At 41.5% G+C, this 16,005-nt stretch overlaps 1 protein-coding gene across 4 annotated transcripts in view; it reads left to right on the top strand.

Annotated features, from left to right (window-relative positions):
- adcy2b (adenylate cyclase 2b (brain)) overlaps positions 1 to 10,058 on the top strand; it is a 124,513-nt gene extending 114,455 nt beyond the window's left edge. For 2 of the 4 annotated variants that reach the window (XM_041809317.1, XM_041809316.1), the window contains exons 20-25: positions 292 to 450; positions 3,141 to 3,287; positions 5,733 to 5,858; positions 6,449 to 6,563; positions 9,001 to 9,125; positions 9,207 to 10,058. In XM_041809317.1, the coding sequence (XP_041665251.1) occupies positions 292 to 450; positions 3,141 to 3,287; positions 5,733 to 5,858; positions 6,449 to 6,563; positions 9,001 to 9,125; positions 9,207 to 9,359 (825 nt within the window). In that variant the 3' untranslated portion in view covers positions 9,360 to 10,058. The remainder of the gene's footprint in view (positions 1 to 291; positions 451 to 3,140; positions 3,288 to 5,732; positions 5,859 to 6,448; positions 6,564 to 9,000; positions 9,126 to 9,206) is intronic. The other 2 variants (XM_041809318.1, XM_041809319.1) reach the window with 2 other exon arrangements.
- The last annotated feature ends 5,947 nt before the right edge of the window (positions 10,059 to 16,005 follow it).

Raw genomic sequence — 16,005 nt, 5'->3', positions numbered from 1 at the left:
GATTGTCAGTAGGACAAAGCACGAGAATGATCCGACATTTGATCCCAAATCAGCTGTTGCATTTGACTTCAGGTGAAGTCACTCCTCGTAATAAACAGCCTGCATGGTCTCTTGTAGTCATTGCACATATTTCACAGGGAAAACCCTTCAGGTGTCCAAAGTACTTTTACTTCTACTTCAGTAAATTGAACCAAAGTAACCGTAGTTTTACTCGAGTACATTAGTCTGGTACTTTTCCCACCTCTGGTCTTACTGACACAGGTGTCTCTCTGCTCTGTCTTCCTGTAAAAGAATGAATATTACTGCAGGCTGGACTTCCTGTGGAGGGACAAGTTCAAGAGAGAGTGTGAGGAGATTGAGACGATGGAGAACCTTAACCGAGTTCTGCTGGAGAATGTTTTACCAGCCCACGTTGCTGAACACTTCCTGGGACGGAACTGGAAAAATGAGGTTAATTCCCTGCCTGGGAAACCATTTGTTTCTTATCCACCTATAGAGAGTGCATTAACCCTCACAGCTATTTTTTTCACCGTTGTGTCTCGTCTGGATTGTTTGTCTAAAAAAGCTTGTAAAAAAATTCAACCCTGCGGTGGACAGAGAAGCTCTAAACACCATTTTATTCAGAACAACCTGAGCTTTAAGATTATGTGTGCTGCAGTAATATCACTTATATATTTTTTTTTAAGTTATGGGAATATAAAGACAAGAGGAAAATTAAGTGAAAATTGAAAATCAAAGAGTTTTACGTATTAAAATCATTCTCCCATATTTTGGGGACTAAAGAATTCAAAATAAGAATTCTGTGACAAAAAGCCTTTAAAATATTTACATTTTTACAAAAAAAAGTGTAAAAAATAAAAAGTGCAGAGACCCTGAGGGGCATGTCACAGCCTCTCTGTGTCTCTTTCTCTCTATCATGAGTCATTCAAACTCTCCTTCGGTTTCTAAGTCTGTGCACATGCTCTGTTTAGTAAAGCATGATGTGACAATGGAACAGCCTCCCATTGGTTGTCACAGCCAAGTTCCAGACTTGCTAGGAAACATTCTGTAAGAGCTACGAAAGAACTGAGAACCTCATTAGAAAGGCACAACGGAGAGCTTTCAGAGGAAAAACAAGTAAGTGCCTACAACTTACAGTTCAAAAGTTTGCAAGAAATTTACAAGGGGTGTGCCTAAAGGTTAAATGTGAAGGATCACTCTATCACATGTACTTTTTCTCATCTTAAAACATTGTTAGGCTTCTTACTGGCAAAACGCAGCTGCAGCTGCAGCTATCTGCGTAACGGATGACAGCTAGCCTGAGTTCATACCCATCTACGTACATGCCACTGGTGAAACAAGGGCAGTAAATTGGGGTTAAGTGTCTTGTCAAAGGACACATCATGCATGTGACTGCAGGATTTGGAGATCAACTTTCCAATAGCTAGATGACCAGTGACTCTACCTACTGAGCCACAGCCCCACCCCCCTAAAATACTGCTCTGCTGTGTATGAAACCCTGATCCAGAATCAGATCAGGTCATCTGCAAGTCATTTAGCACCAGGCTCTCCCTAAACATGTGGTGTGAGATACGAGAGGGGTGACCATCATCCGACCACGCCCCAGCCCTGTCGTTCTACTTGTCAACTGAGGCCCATTAACCGGGACCAACCAAAGAACCTGGGCGCTCTGGTATCATTACGTCTTTGCACCATTGGCTCCTCAGCCAAGTACATACACCAAATGTCTGAACCTGTGGTTCATCTGGCACTGAGGAGGATTACATCCTTAGTAAAACAACCTGTCTCCAGACGGTCTAAACCCGGCTCACGTTTCCCATTAGTGGGTAAAGATCTAACACTTGGTTCTGCTTCACAATGATAGGAAGAGCTGACAACAAAGGACCAAAGAGTGACACGGTTATGAACGCTTGGCCGCCACAAACAGTTATCCCTGTGGTGATTCTCCTGACTAACTTGACACGCCAGAAGGATTTGTTTCAAACGTCCGTCTGGTAAACCTTCAATAGACAGTGTCTGGGAAAGGGCAGACCCTCTGAAAAAAACTGGGAGGGTGATTGGATGAATGTTCTGTCTGTCACATCTTTACGGGCCAATCAGAGCAACAAAACACGTGACGTAGCCGCTACCGAGGAGTAAATTCCATATAGAACTGCATAACGTGAACCATGGCGACTGTAGACATGTCAGTACACAACATGTTCCGCTACGCCTGAAAGTACTGCCCCTCATCGCTGATTGGTCCTGTCACTTTCTAACCAGGCCCAAACGGTTCAGACAGGAGCTTTGCAAGATGGATTCACCAGTGAGAAACACGGAAATGGGTGAATCCATCTGCTTTGAAAGGTTATTTTCTGACGCCTCCTGCTAAAAACCCCACAACTCAGAGGGATTGTGAGGCTTTCACTGTGTATTTGTTCTGAAAATCAAGATCAAGTGAGCCTTGGTCTTTTTCTCCAGGGGAGGCTTCTGTCCTCCCTGAGCTCACCTTAGGACACCTGTGTTACTGTCCGGGCCAGACCCCCTACCTGCCACTGTCCCTGGGTCACCAGGCTGTATCCAGAAACATTTACAGTCCTCGAGTTACAAAGTTATTAGTCTGAATCTCTCTGTTTTTATTGATAACATGTATAATAAAGTGATTTGTTTGCTGCTTCCTGCTTTTGGGATCTTTGGACAGAGCCAGGGTTTTTTTTTTTCCAGCTCCTGTTTAGTTGAAGTTACATAGTTACAGTATTTGTGGTATGATTCATTATCTTATGAAATTTTAATAAACACATTTTCTTTGATTTTCTTTATTTAATGCTCTGCTCCCTATGCATGCAATATAAGTTTAATGTAGCCCACTTTCCATTCCTGTATTTTCCTAACTTGTTCCAGTGTTGAACATTTTTCATCACCCTCATTTACTCCACTCTTACATCGTCTTACACTCCGTCTCTCTCTGTGATGAATGCTGTTACTCTGTTGCTGCTGCTATGCTGACCCAGGGCCCCCACAGAGATGATTAAAGTGGCACCTTATCATTTAAAGTCATTGTTCAGTTTTGGGCTTTCGGCTCACAGATCGTCACTGAATCCTTCAATCATTTCCTTCACTGGTGCTCATCCAGCTGTTCTCTTCTGCTCGCTGGTTTTCAGGATCTTTACCATCAGTCGTACGAGTCGGTGTGTGTGATGTTCGCCTCCATCCCAGACTTCAAAGAGTTTTATACTGAGTCTGATGTCAACAAGGAAGGACTGGAGTGCCTCCGTCTTCTCAACGAGATCATAGCTGATTTTGATGAGGTAAACTCTGCTCATTAGGGGTGTTAGAAAATATTGATACACTGATATATCACGATATTTTGCAGCGCAAATACTGTATTGATTTTTTAAAATGCAGTATCGCTATTTTTATAATTGATAATTTACTTCATTGGTGCAGTAGTTTGTGGTGTAATTTCAACCCCTGACCGCTAGTTGGCAGCAAGCAGTTTACTCTTCCCTCTTCTCCTTTGCTTAGACAATGGCCATTTGCGAATTGGCCTACTGCATACTCCTACCAAAAACAGTATGCAGTATGTATTGCGCACTGCGTTCAGCAGTAGTATGCAGCATGACTGCTAGTCAGATGTTATTGTGTAAAATGCTTGGCCCGGTTTAGCTGGTTTCTGGTATACAGAAGTACGTCATACCCTGGTCAATATCAAATGATGCTACAGTGTTTTCCTTCCACTTACGTACAGAAAAAATCTGTGAAGTGTTTTTATTTGATTTTTAGGGATTTTTATAGCCGTTGTTTTTAGCTAAGCATGTATAGTGCAGTGAAAGGACACGCTTGACAGCATCTTTCCGGCCGTTACGAGCCAAAACGGCAAAACAAAAACAACAGTGACCTTATTACAACTCATTACGCCATAGTACATGTTAAAAAGGTAAAGATAAAAGTAATGGCACTTCTATTTGTAACTGTCAGCCACTCCGGTGAAAGTTTCACCGCTCTTCGCCATTACGAACTCTGACCCAGCGCTTTGCATTGCGGGTAACAGTAGGCGATGCAGACTGGTCTGATGCATACTGTGAAAATTTCCCGAATCAGTATGTCATCCGGGTATTTTTGACATACTGCAACTTTCGCATTTGTTCGCATACTGCATACTACATGTTGGGCAAATCAGTACGCACTGCTAGTACAGTTGGTGAATTTGAAAACGGCCAACGAGATCATGCGAGACTTCCGGTCTAAGCGAGCCGGTTCCTCATGCCTACCCAGCAGTGATGCTTCTGCTGCATTCGTAGCGGATATGTGGACTTGTTTGGCTTCCAAAACATTAAAGACGGCACAGACTTCTACAGGAGTTAAGTCAATTGTAAGATATGCCACGCCAGAGTGAAATACTTGAAGACACAACAAACCCAAGCGCAAGACATCATAGTGATAGCTTAGCGACTAACAGCTAACGTGAAAGAAGCCTGCTGAAGGTACCACTGATTTTTACTCATGTAACCATAAATACCCTGTCAATGCTTTGTTTTGTTTTGTTTTTTTTTGTAAGGACCTGCGCCATCGTAGTGTTGTTAGGAGTGACTGCTTCCGTAATACGATAAAAAAAAACACACTGGCCCGTCACGTCATGCCCTCCTCACAACACAGTCCTTCAGTCCTAGAGCTGGACATGAGGATCAGTCTTCCTCCACAAGCACCTTGTCTTTAAGACATACAAGCTGATGTACTATGAAATATAAAGGTTTTGGTACATTTACTCTTTATTGATTTATTTTTCCAGTTTTCTTTTAGAAATCCGGAAAGCATTTTAATTCATGACAACAAATGAGAAAAATCCTCATCTCAAAATTACACAAAAAGAGTTAAAACTCTAGATGATTCAGGACCATGTATTTTAGAGTACACCAAATCATTTTTACTTACATACTATACATATAATTTTAATAGATTTTTATTCATGTCTTAACTCTGGTCTATTTTTTTCCATATTAACTTAAAATTACAGTTATTTCTATGAATAAACATATACAATGCTTAACAAATTTATTAGACCACCACCCTAAGTAAGGTTTATGCCACAGCTACCCTAAATTAACAGCATTGGTAAAAATTGGTAAAACCCAAATTATTTTTGATGTGTCTGCAATGGTTAATACACCAATATGTAGAAGCTCTTTAACCCAAATGATATTTTTAATGCTAAAATAGAATGATTATTGTTATCCATGAATTTTACAATTTACTGATTTACAAAAAAAAGAAAAAATAGTAAAGCACATTATTATTTCTTGACTAACATGTCAAATTATAGTTATTTACTTGCATTCCTGAACAGAAAAATCAGTTTTAGTGGTTGAATGTTATGCTTGAATCATGTCTGACTTCTCAGAGAAGCCCAGTGAGCCGGCTCAAATTTGGGTGAATTCAGTTTGAAATTCCTCATTCCTGTTCAAAATGGTAAAACGTGGAGAGCTGACTGAAAATGAAAGTGTCCACATTAAAGCACTTCATGATGCTGGATGGTCTCTGAGACAAATATGACAGGAGGTCCAATAAATTTGTTTAGCACTGTATATAAAATTACAAAAATATATATAGAATATATAATATTAGAATTGCAATATATATCGTATTGCCAGATTCTTGCCAATACACACCCCTACTACTCGTTAGAAAATATCCAGGAAATTTTATTATCTGGCAGAGTGTTATTCCCTGCTCCTGTGTTCTTTCTGCTTCCCTAGCTGCTCTCCAAACCGAAGTTCAGCGGCGTGGAGAAGATAAAGACCATCGGAAGCACCTACATGGCTGCAACTGGACTCAATGTGACACCAGGACTGGAGTGTACACAGGCATGGGTTTACCCCGACGTTCGTATTTACACACCAGTGCACACACAGACATTTTCAGAGGCCTACATGAAAACAGACTTCATATCAGATCAGAGCTTTATAAATCAGTGGAGCTTTTATTTGATAGAAAAAGCCAAAGAACAAGAGTCTTTTTCACGTGTTCACACCATTCCAGAGAGCCAGAACAGCTCTGGCACCCTGCGATTATTTTCAATAAGCCTGTCATTTTTCATTAGTGGTCAGGATAGGGATCAAGCATCAAAGTGTTTATTGGTGTACTAATACACTGGAAAGCTTTTTGTGGGTGGCACTTTGAAAAATGTGCCACCCATAACATGAAAGCCTCAGTGATTCATTACTACACTGATTCAAATCCATCATGATGGTCATTTGGTAGTCCAATGAGACCATCACACAGAAATAAGGTTGCATATTTTTACAGGACATTTTCCTAGCCCTGAACTCCAAAACATTGCTCCTGCAGCACAGCAGTTGTGCAGTCTCAGTCTAGCTGCTCCAAGTTTTTACTGTTAATTTTCCAAATGCACATTTATGATTAAACTTGGTTCAGCTGGCAAACATAACTTTTTTCTCTGAACTTCCCTCAGGAACATGACAGACAGTACATGCACATTGGAACCATGGTGGAATTTGCCTTTGCTCTTGTGGGGAAGCTAGAAGTTATCAACAAACACTCCTTCAACGACTTCAGACTGAGAATTGGTGAGAACATTTTCTCATGATGCCAACATTTAAGTTAAGGTTGCGATCACTGAGCTCTTAAGCTAAATTCATGTCTTTTAAGTCCTTCTTCTGCTCATGCACATTCATACCTGTTTACACGCCACCAACAAAGCAGTGGGAGCATACTGGGGTAAAGGGCCAATCCCATTTCTCCCTTTAGCCCTTCTCCTTCATCTGCCTCTTCCTCTTGAACCTGAGTGGTCAGGGGTAGGGGTGAAACCTTTCCACGTGATTGCTGTCCATCATCACACATTGCAGATAAACAGCTGTGTCATCAGAAGTGACGAAGCTTTGACCATCTCGTTCATACTATAGATATGTTGATCTTCATGAGAACATCATGCCAACAGTCAGACATGGTGGTGTCAGTGTGATGGTCTGGGGCTGCTTTGCTGCTTCAGGACCTGGACCACTTGCTGTGATTGATGGAACCATGAATTCTGCTTCCTACCAGAAAATCCTGAAGGCCAACATCCGGCCATCAGTTCATGACCTCAAGATCAAGCACTCTTGGGTTATACAGCAGGACAATGACCCGAAACACACCAGCAAGTCCACCTCTGAATGACTCAAAATAAACAAAATGAAGGTTCTGGAGTGGCCAAGTCAAAGTCTAGACTTAGATCCAACTGAGATGCTGTGGTGTGACCTTAAATGGGCAGTTCATGCTGGAAAACCCTCCAATATGGCTGAGTTAGAACAATTCTGTGAAGAAGAGTGGGACAACATTCCTCCACAGCGATGAGAAAGACTCATCAGCAGTTATCACAAACGCTTGATTTCAGTTATTGCTGCCAAGGATGGAACAACCAGTTATTAGGATCAGGGGGTGATTACTTTTTCACACAGGGACAGATAGGTTTGGATTTTTTTACCCCCTTAAAAAATTAAACAATCATTCAGACACTGCATTTTGTATTTACTTGGGTTGTCTTGGTGACATATTAAAATTGGTTTGAATATCCAAAACGTTTAAGTGTGATAAATATGCAAAAAACTCAGGAATCAGTAAGGAGGCAAATACTTTTTCACAGCACCGTATCTAACAAAGAGTTCATTCTACTGCTCCTTTAATGCAGGGGTTCTCAACCTTTCCACCCTGCGACCCCCAAAATAAAGGTGCCAGAGACCAGGGAGCCCCATGCACATTCAAAAATAGTCATGTGCAGACAAGGCTGTCCATAAGGGAGCATAAAAGGGGAGAGATTTCTGGGGCCCAGCCAACCTGGGGGACCATGGAGGGCAACAAAAGCGTGGTCTACTGTGAAGTTAAGCTGTGAAATCCATATTTTTTAACCTGAAAAATAACCACTCTATCAATGAAACAAATCTCTTTTTTTTTAAATCATTTGTGTAGTATATAGCCTTCTTAAAAATGTAAATCTATTTTGTAAAAAAAAAAAAAAAAATTAAAATGGGTTAAAACGTGAAAAAATGGGTTAATAATGGCAAAAAATGGTGGAAAAGGTGGTGAAACTGGATCTTAAAAGTAGCAAAAATGGGTAAGAAGTGGCAAAAATTATGTAAGAATGGCAAAAAATAACCAAAAAGGCAAAAATGGGTTACGGTGGGAAAAAAATGGACATAAATAGTGGGAAAGGGAATCAAAAAGTAGCTGAAAAGGCTTTAAATTGGCAAAAACAGTGGAAATCTAGTGAAATGGGAAGAAAAATTCATATAAACTGGCAAAATAGTGCTAACTGAGACAGAAAAATAGGCAGATATTGGCAGAAATTGGTCCAACTGGCAAAAATGGGCATATAAGAACGTGAAATGTGGTTAAAATGGAAAAAAAATAGGCATAAAAAGTAGTAAAATAGGGTTAATAGTGGCAATTATGAGTCAACAGATGCAATATTAGGCTTATGTGGCAAGAATTGGTTTAAAAGTGGCAAAAAATGGCTGTTAAAGTGGTGGAAAGAGTTAAAAATGGCAAAAATAAGTGTTAAATGGCAAATATGTGTGAAATTTGAGAACCCCTGCTTTAATGTAATTTTTTTTGGGGCCAAAAATATAAAAGATGTTTGATTGTGATAAAGCAGTGGAGAAAAAATATGAGGACTGCATAATCCTATCAAGGAAATCTACATATGGGTGTAAATCTTTATCTTTAAAGCTGTCAACTTGCTAGTAAACAAAATTTTATCACTCACAGCGAACTCACATGTGCTTATCCCCTCAAATAAAAACCCAACTTTGTCCCCAAGAACATAAACACCATGCAAGTCTACCTGTAAACACTAACCAGTGCAGGGAAAGGCAATACTATCATCAGGCATGAGCAAAAGCACTCCAAGATAACGATAAATACAATGACTCCTAAGAAAAGATTGGACCTGCTTGACTGCTGCTTAATGGATGCATTTTTATTGCTGGGACTCGGTCATGTAGTTTGTGATTCTGTATTCTTTGTTAGGCATAAACCATGGGCCAGTGATTGCAGGAGTTATTGGAGCCCAGAAACCTCAGTACGACATCTGGGGGAACAGTGTGAATGTGGCCAGCAGGATGGAGACCACGGGGGTCCTGGGAAAAATACAGGTAAAACATCCCACAGAATACAGTTTCATGTGTTCCAGTGTGCTGGTTAGCTCTCATTTTCATGTTTTTGTCACTCTACAGGTAACAGAGGAGACGAGCCAAATTTTAGGGACTCTAGGGTACATGTGTTCCTGTCGGGGTATCATCAACGTGAAGGGCAAAGGAGACCTGAAGACTTTCTTTGTTCACACAGAGATGACCCGATCTCTGTCACAGGGGACTGTGATGCCTTGAACATGCCGCGGTAACTACCTGAGAGGACTTGAGAACACAAACGTGGCTGTGGAAGTGATGTGTCATGCTCTGTAACTAACATCCATTACCAGAGGCCCACAGTTCAGAGGATAAACATTAGCGACCCACTGTAGAGCAGCAGTGCTGCGGAGCGCCGCCACGGTTCTGCAGTGGATGCTTTTTAAGTGTAACAAAGAACTTTGCTCTGTGGAGTCTCTTCAGGAGTGCCTGACTTAGTAGAGGTTTGCTACATTAGTGCAGCTCTCATGGACCTCAGTCAGCCGTCTGTACAGCAGTAGTGGTGTGGAGCTAATTAGCCATGCCAGTGTTGCAGCGCTTCAGAGCCTTATACATGAGCAAACTGAGCTGCCTGCCGAGCTGTGCTTTTTTGTATCTGCCTGGTTGGCACTGTGCACCGGTTTGTTCCATTTTATTCCAAACGGATGCTACAATAGTTTCTTGTCTTATAGAGCCGTTGATGCCAACGAGTCGCCAGTGTGGTGGGTAGTTTTCCAAAACCTGTGAATTGTATTTATAGCTGTAGGGCTGTGTTTGTGTCCCACTGAAGAGGAGGAAAACTCAGGCACAGGATCCAAGAGGAAAATAGAAGTTTCTTTTTATAATTTATCTGGAAGCATACCAACAGCTATGGGTGTCATTGTTCACTGCCATCTTTTGTTATTCATTAAAGTTTGTACATAAATTGCCATCCTTTGTCAGTGTTGTTGTTTTGGTGCAACATTAAACTCTTCCTGTTATAAACCACTGCAAACAGCTTAATATGCAGTCTACAAACAGTTTATAAGTCAAGACACGTGCAGGTTTCCATTTGGCACAGATGTATTTATTCTAATTCAGCATGCATTAGTCCTGCTGCCTGTCTTTACATTAGTGATAGGAAACCTAAAGAAAATCAGGGCTCTATGTGAACAAAGGCAAGAATTTATTCAGATATGAAATCAGATTTTACACCACCGTTAATCCCTTCAGCTTTATTTTTCTACGTGTTAACTTCTAATCCATTTTAATCATTTAATCAGCAAACATTCAAAGACTGTAGCTCAGAATAAAGTCTTTTTTGCAGAGAGCTGTGTGCTCAAACAGTCTTATTGTGTAGGACAGTGGTTCTCAACCTGGGGGTTGGGACCCCATTGGGGGTCGCGAAACCCTAAGAGGGGGTCGCCAGATGCCTCAAAAAATGGAGAGTACTATTGAATTGATTTTTTCTCACCCAATTCCAGTACCATTATCTGCCACTTTTCATCAATCTTGCACAATTTGGACCCCTTTTTACCACTTTACTCCATTTTTGCCCAATTTCAACCCATTTCATCCTTTTTACCAACAATTTTTGCCAATTTTAACACATTTTTGCCACTTCTAAACCATTTTTTGCCACTTTCCATATGTTGTTGCCTCTGTTGACCTATTATTGCTGCTATCAACCCCATTTTATTGCATTTTATGCCCATTTTTTTCCCATTTCAACTAGATTATACTGTTTGATATGCCCATTTTGACCACTTCAACCCATTTCTGCCTAATTATCTGTGCCAGTTAACCCATTTTTGTCAGTTTAAAGCACATTTTCCCACTTTTAAATCCCATTTCACCAACTTTAAACCTATTTCCAACAGTACCTTGATGCAGACAAGATGGCCGAAATACATCCAATCCATACCTGAAATCTCAACCGGAAGTCGGTACATCCAAGGTTAGGCTTAGGCATTAAAACCCCAGTGGTTAGGTTTAGGGTAAGGCAGTGGGGAAGGTGATATATTTGAGATTCAGCACCAAGGATTAGGTTTAGGCGTGAAAAAGACTGACAAACACTGGCAGCTGAGGCCAACACGAAGAAGAAACTTCCGCTTGGGACTTCCTGCATGGATTGGATGTATAGCGACGCCCATGTCGGCCATCTTGACTGCAGTTGGGTCCCTCTCCCTTTTTCTGCCACTTTTAAATCCCCTTTTTACCATTTTCTGTGCCTGTTTTTGCCACTTCAGCCTATTTTTGCCATTTTTTGCTCTTTTTGCCACTGTTATCAAATTTATGCCACTTCTAACCCATTTCTGCTACTCCTAAAATCCTATTTAACCACCGTTCCCACCGCCTTTATAAATATTTTAATTCTGTTTTTAAGAAAAGGGATTTGCATTTTTAAGATAACTATATACTACAGCACAAATGACTTAAAAAAGAAATCTGTTGCTAAATATAAAATATGGATATGGAGCTAACTTGACAATGGACCCTGATTTTCCTGGGCCCCCAGTTTGGCTGGGTCCCAGAAAGCTCTCCCATTTATCCCTCAAGGGCAGCTTTTCTGACCATGACTATACTTTAATGTTCATGGCTGTGTTCAACCACCAGTGGGGGTCCCCAGTCTCTGGAACCTTTATTCTGGGGGCTGAAAAGGTTGAGATCCACTGGTGTAGGAGGCCTCAACATTTATACACACAAAATTAAGAACTTGCAAATCAGAGTTCAAGAATTAAAAAAAAATGAACATAACAGCCCCCCTATGAAAATGTCATTGATTTAAACATTTTTCTCAAGTGCTGTTGAACAAAGCAAAGAATTTTTAACACAGCTTTTTCATCCTAGCTTTATTTTGGATGCTGAAATTGTTTTACTTTGCACACAGAAATGAAAATAATATTCCAAAAAAACCCAAAAAGTACCAGGGTCAAAATTATTAGCCCCCCTGGCACTCATAGTAGTGTCTCCTTTTTGCTGGATAACAGCCTGCAGTCGTTTGTTGTAGTTTTAACAACTACAACAGACTCTGACGCGTCTCCTGAGGGATCCCAGCCCATTCTTTAGTGAATCTCTCCACCTCCTCCAGATTTGATGGCCTTTTGTCAGGGTTAATTTCTTCAACTAAAACTCTGAATAAAAATGTTCGTCGACAGCTTTTTTTTTCCATGACAAAAACTAGACTAAGACTAACAATAATAGATCTGTGATGACTAAAACTGACAAAAACTAAGTTTAGTTTTTGTCAAGATGACTAAAACTAGACTAAAATGTAATTTAGTTTTCGTCGGACATTCAAAATCTCTGCTATTTCTCCACTGTGGGTAAATCTGTCTAAAACCAACGCATCTGTATCTATTCTTCCTCTCAGCTGTAGAAAGCAGGGACCCCAGGTTAGGCAGAGAACACACTACCATGATTTGGTACCAGATTTAGACCAGAGAATAAATGCTTGGACTAAAAGTGAAGACTAAAATGTGAGAACTTTTTATGGGCTAAAACTGACAATTTAAGTCAGGGCTTTGTGCAGGCCACCCAATAACACTCACTTTGGTCTTCTGAAGGTAGTTCTTCACCAGGATGTTTTGGGTCGTTGTGTTGGAAGACAAAGCAACAGAAAGACCCAGTCTTGTTGCTGACTGCTTCAGGTTTTCTTTCTAAATCTCCACATCTCCTTCTTTCTTCATGGTTCCTTCCACCCTGACAAGGCTTCCAGTTCCAGACACTGAAGCATCCCCACAGCATAATCCTCCCACCACCATGTTTCACTGTGGTGACGTTGTTCTTTAGGTGATACACCTCTCCCTTCTTTCTCCAAACATCACCACCGTCTCTGTGGCCAAAGAGCTCTAGTTTAGTCTCACCTGACCAAAGGACATGCTTCCAGTGTTCATAATCCTTCTCCAGGTTGTCCTTAGCAGACTTCAGTCTGGCTTGAAGGGGTCTCTTCTGCAGAAGGGGAGTTTTTCTTGTTCTGTAACCTCTCAATCCATTCCTGCAGGGCTCTAGTGATGGTCTTCTTTGAGTCTACAGTTCCTGACTTGGCTAAGTCCTTCTCTAGAGCAGTGGTTCTCTAATGGTGTGGCATGGCACACTAGTGTGCCTTAGAGCAAGTCTAGGTGTGCTGTGGGAATTTGTGTATGAATAGAATAGGAATAGGCCTTTATTGTCATTGACACGCAGTACAGTACAAGTACAGGTACAGTATTCCAACGAAATTGCATTTGATGAGTGAGCATTGGGCCGCTGCAAACTTAGAGCGCCACCACTACTCTCTTCTTCGCTGAAAAAGAGAGCAAGAGGAAGGAGGAGGGAAAAAAGCAACTCCCAGACTAGGCTCCTGCAGGGAGGGGGCACAGTGTGGAATTTGGAAAAAACACCTCAGCACATCAGCAACATAATAAGACATTACAACAAAAAAACTCGAAGACTTGCACATGTGGGATGGGGGGAGGGTGTTGGGGAGGGGAGGTGTCGCAGCACAGGCTACACTGCGGCGAAAGGAGGGAGGGGGGTGGGAGCCAACGAAGGCGTTGAGTTGGAGGGGGTGTGCGTGTTAGGTGTGTCTTGTGTGTGCGTATGTGTGAGCCCGTGTACTTCATCTCCACTCAGTCCCACCCATTGTCTCTGCCGTCTGATAAGTGATGATGAAGACACGGCCGTTGCCATGGAGACGACCTTGGAGAGTTCTGATCTAGAAACAAAGTTCACAGGATTAGGGGGTGGTGGTGGTGGGGTGGGGGGGGCAGAGCATCTTGTCCGCATAACAGCCAGGAGAGTGGAGAGACAAACCGGCCTTGGGAAGGCTGGTTATCTCAGGGAGCCAATGAAGATAACAATTGTTTTGGGTAAGGCCGACACTGCAATTTTCCCGTCTGCCTTTGAGTCTGTCTGAGTCTCCCAGTGGCTTTACCTCGAATATGTCCGAATTCGGTGGCCCATTTCAGCCAAGCCGAGCTGACAACTCCTCCAAGTTGGCATCCATCTTGCGAAGGAGTTCAAAAATCGCACCCTGTTTGCGATTGAGCTCACATATCGCTTGAGTCTGAGTGTTGACAGCCCTGCACATTCCCTCAGTCATGACGGGCAGCTTCTCGATTGCCAAAAGTGCTGCCAACGTCCTCCGAGCTTTGCAATAGATCAGGAAGCTGCTAGCTCCAAACAGCAGAAAACCTGTTATCATAATTCCAATTATGTACACGTCTTCAACATCCTCAACGGAAAGGATCGACAGGCACTCGATCCTCCACCTCTCCCAGGAGTCCATCGTGTATCCGGCTGCAAACGTTCCGTCAGGGCAGGCGGGCTCTCCCTTACCCAGTCTCTTTGTAGAGAAAGTTTGGTCGATTGCGTTGAGAGACCAGCTGATCAAACCATATTTTAGGTTTGCGGAGAAATGCGGAGAGAGGCTCTGATAGATCAGACAGAGACAGCATAAGACAAAGAGTAGCAAGCAGGGCAGATAAGGACAGGGAGGGAGCGAGAGAAAAAGCGTCCGCCTTTCGTTGAGAGCCAGAAGAAGAAAAATACGTTTTTACTACAACTTTATGGCAAGCACTGTAACCAGGCCTGCCCACAAATCTGGCTGGACCCCTGAAAAAACCCCAATGAATGGGCGTAGTGATTTATTGATATCAGTGTATGTGTGTTGGATCAGTAGCATTGGTGTTAGCGTCTTGGCTAACAGTTACCTCATTAAGAGCTGAAAAGCATGGCAAGCTATTATTGGGTTATAAATTGGTGTTGAAATCATTAATACATGTCATTTTTAACCAGGTTAACCAATTTTTCTACCCATTTTGCCACTTTTTTTCACAACTCAAACCATTTTGCTCCTTTAAGCATTTCTGCCACTACTTTTGGCCCATTTTTGCTACCTTTTTGCCCCTTTTTGCCCAATTTTGTTATTGTTTGGCCATTTTTTCCAACACCTTTTCCCAGTTGGCTGGGCCCCAGAAAGCTCTCCCCTTTAATTTCCTTTTATAGGCAATCTTGACTGTAACATTATTTAAAAATTTTGTCTTGTATCAATTTAAATGTGGTGTGCCTTGAGATTTTGGCTTAACCTTATGTGTGCCTTGAGCAAAAATCACTGCTGTAGAGTCTCGTCAGTAGTTCTGGGGTCTTTAGACACATCTCCCACTAGTCATCTTTCCAGAGTCTTTGAAATCTTTCTCTTCCTACCTCTTCCAGGCTTGTTCTGGACTGTGTGGCTCTCATTGAATATCTTGATCAATACTCTCACTCCAGTTCTTGACTTGTGGAAACGCTGTGATAGCGAGGAGTTCTTTTGGTTTTGGCATGGTGCCTTAACAAGTGGCAGCTCATACTGCATGTAAATCAGGAAATAACTTCTGGTTTTAGCTTGATTTTAGAAACTTTGAGCATTGCAAAGTTAAGGCACACCATTGACCAACAGTGGTTTTTGCTATGGCTTGACTAAAAATCAGTTTTAAAGGGGGCTAATAATTATGACCCTGGTAGTTTTTGGTTTAAGAGAAATAATTTTGTTTCTGTGTGTAAAGTAAAATAATGTAAGTGTCCAAAATCAAACTAGAATGTTTGGAAAAGCTGTGCTAAAAACTCTCCACTCTTTTTAACAGCACTCAGGAAATATTGGAGAAAAACTGACATTTTCATAGGGGGGTAATAATTTAGTCCTCAACCGTAGCATAAAAACAACCCAAAACAAGATCAAATGCAGGCCATGTAAGCTAACTGTGATCAAGTGGTCATGTTTTTTTTTTTTCTAAGGGATTCTCAGTAATTTCTGAAAACAAATCCTAATACTTCAGTGGTGGCATGCTTATTTCCATCGTTCAGGACGTTTCATAAAAGCAGCTACTGAAGAGAGAAGAATAAACACTAAAGCTTTGATTTGGAATGT

Source organism: Cheilinus undulatus, linkage group 16, assembly GCF_018320785.1.
Source record: "Cheilinus undulatus linkage group 16, ASM1832078v1, whole genome shotgun sequence".
NCBI classification, from domain to species: Eukaryota; Metazoa; Chordata; class Actinopteri; order Labriformes; family Labridae; genus Cheilinus; species Cheilinus undulatus.
This window is presented reverse-complemented; position numbering and strand designations above follow the sequence as displayed.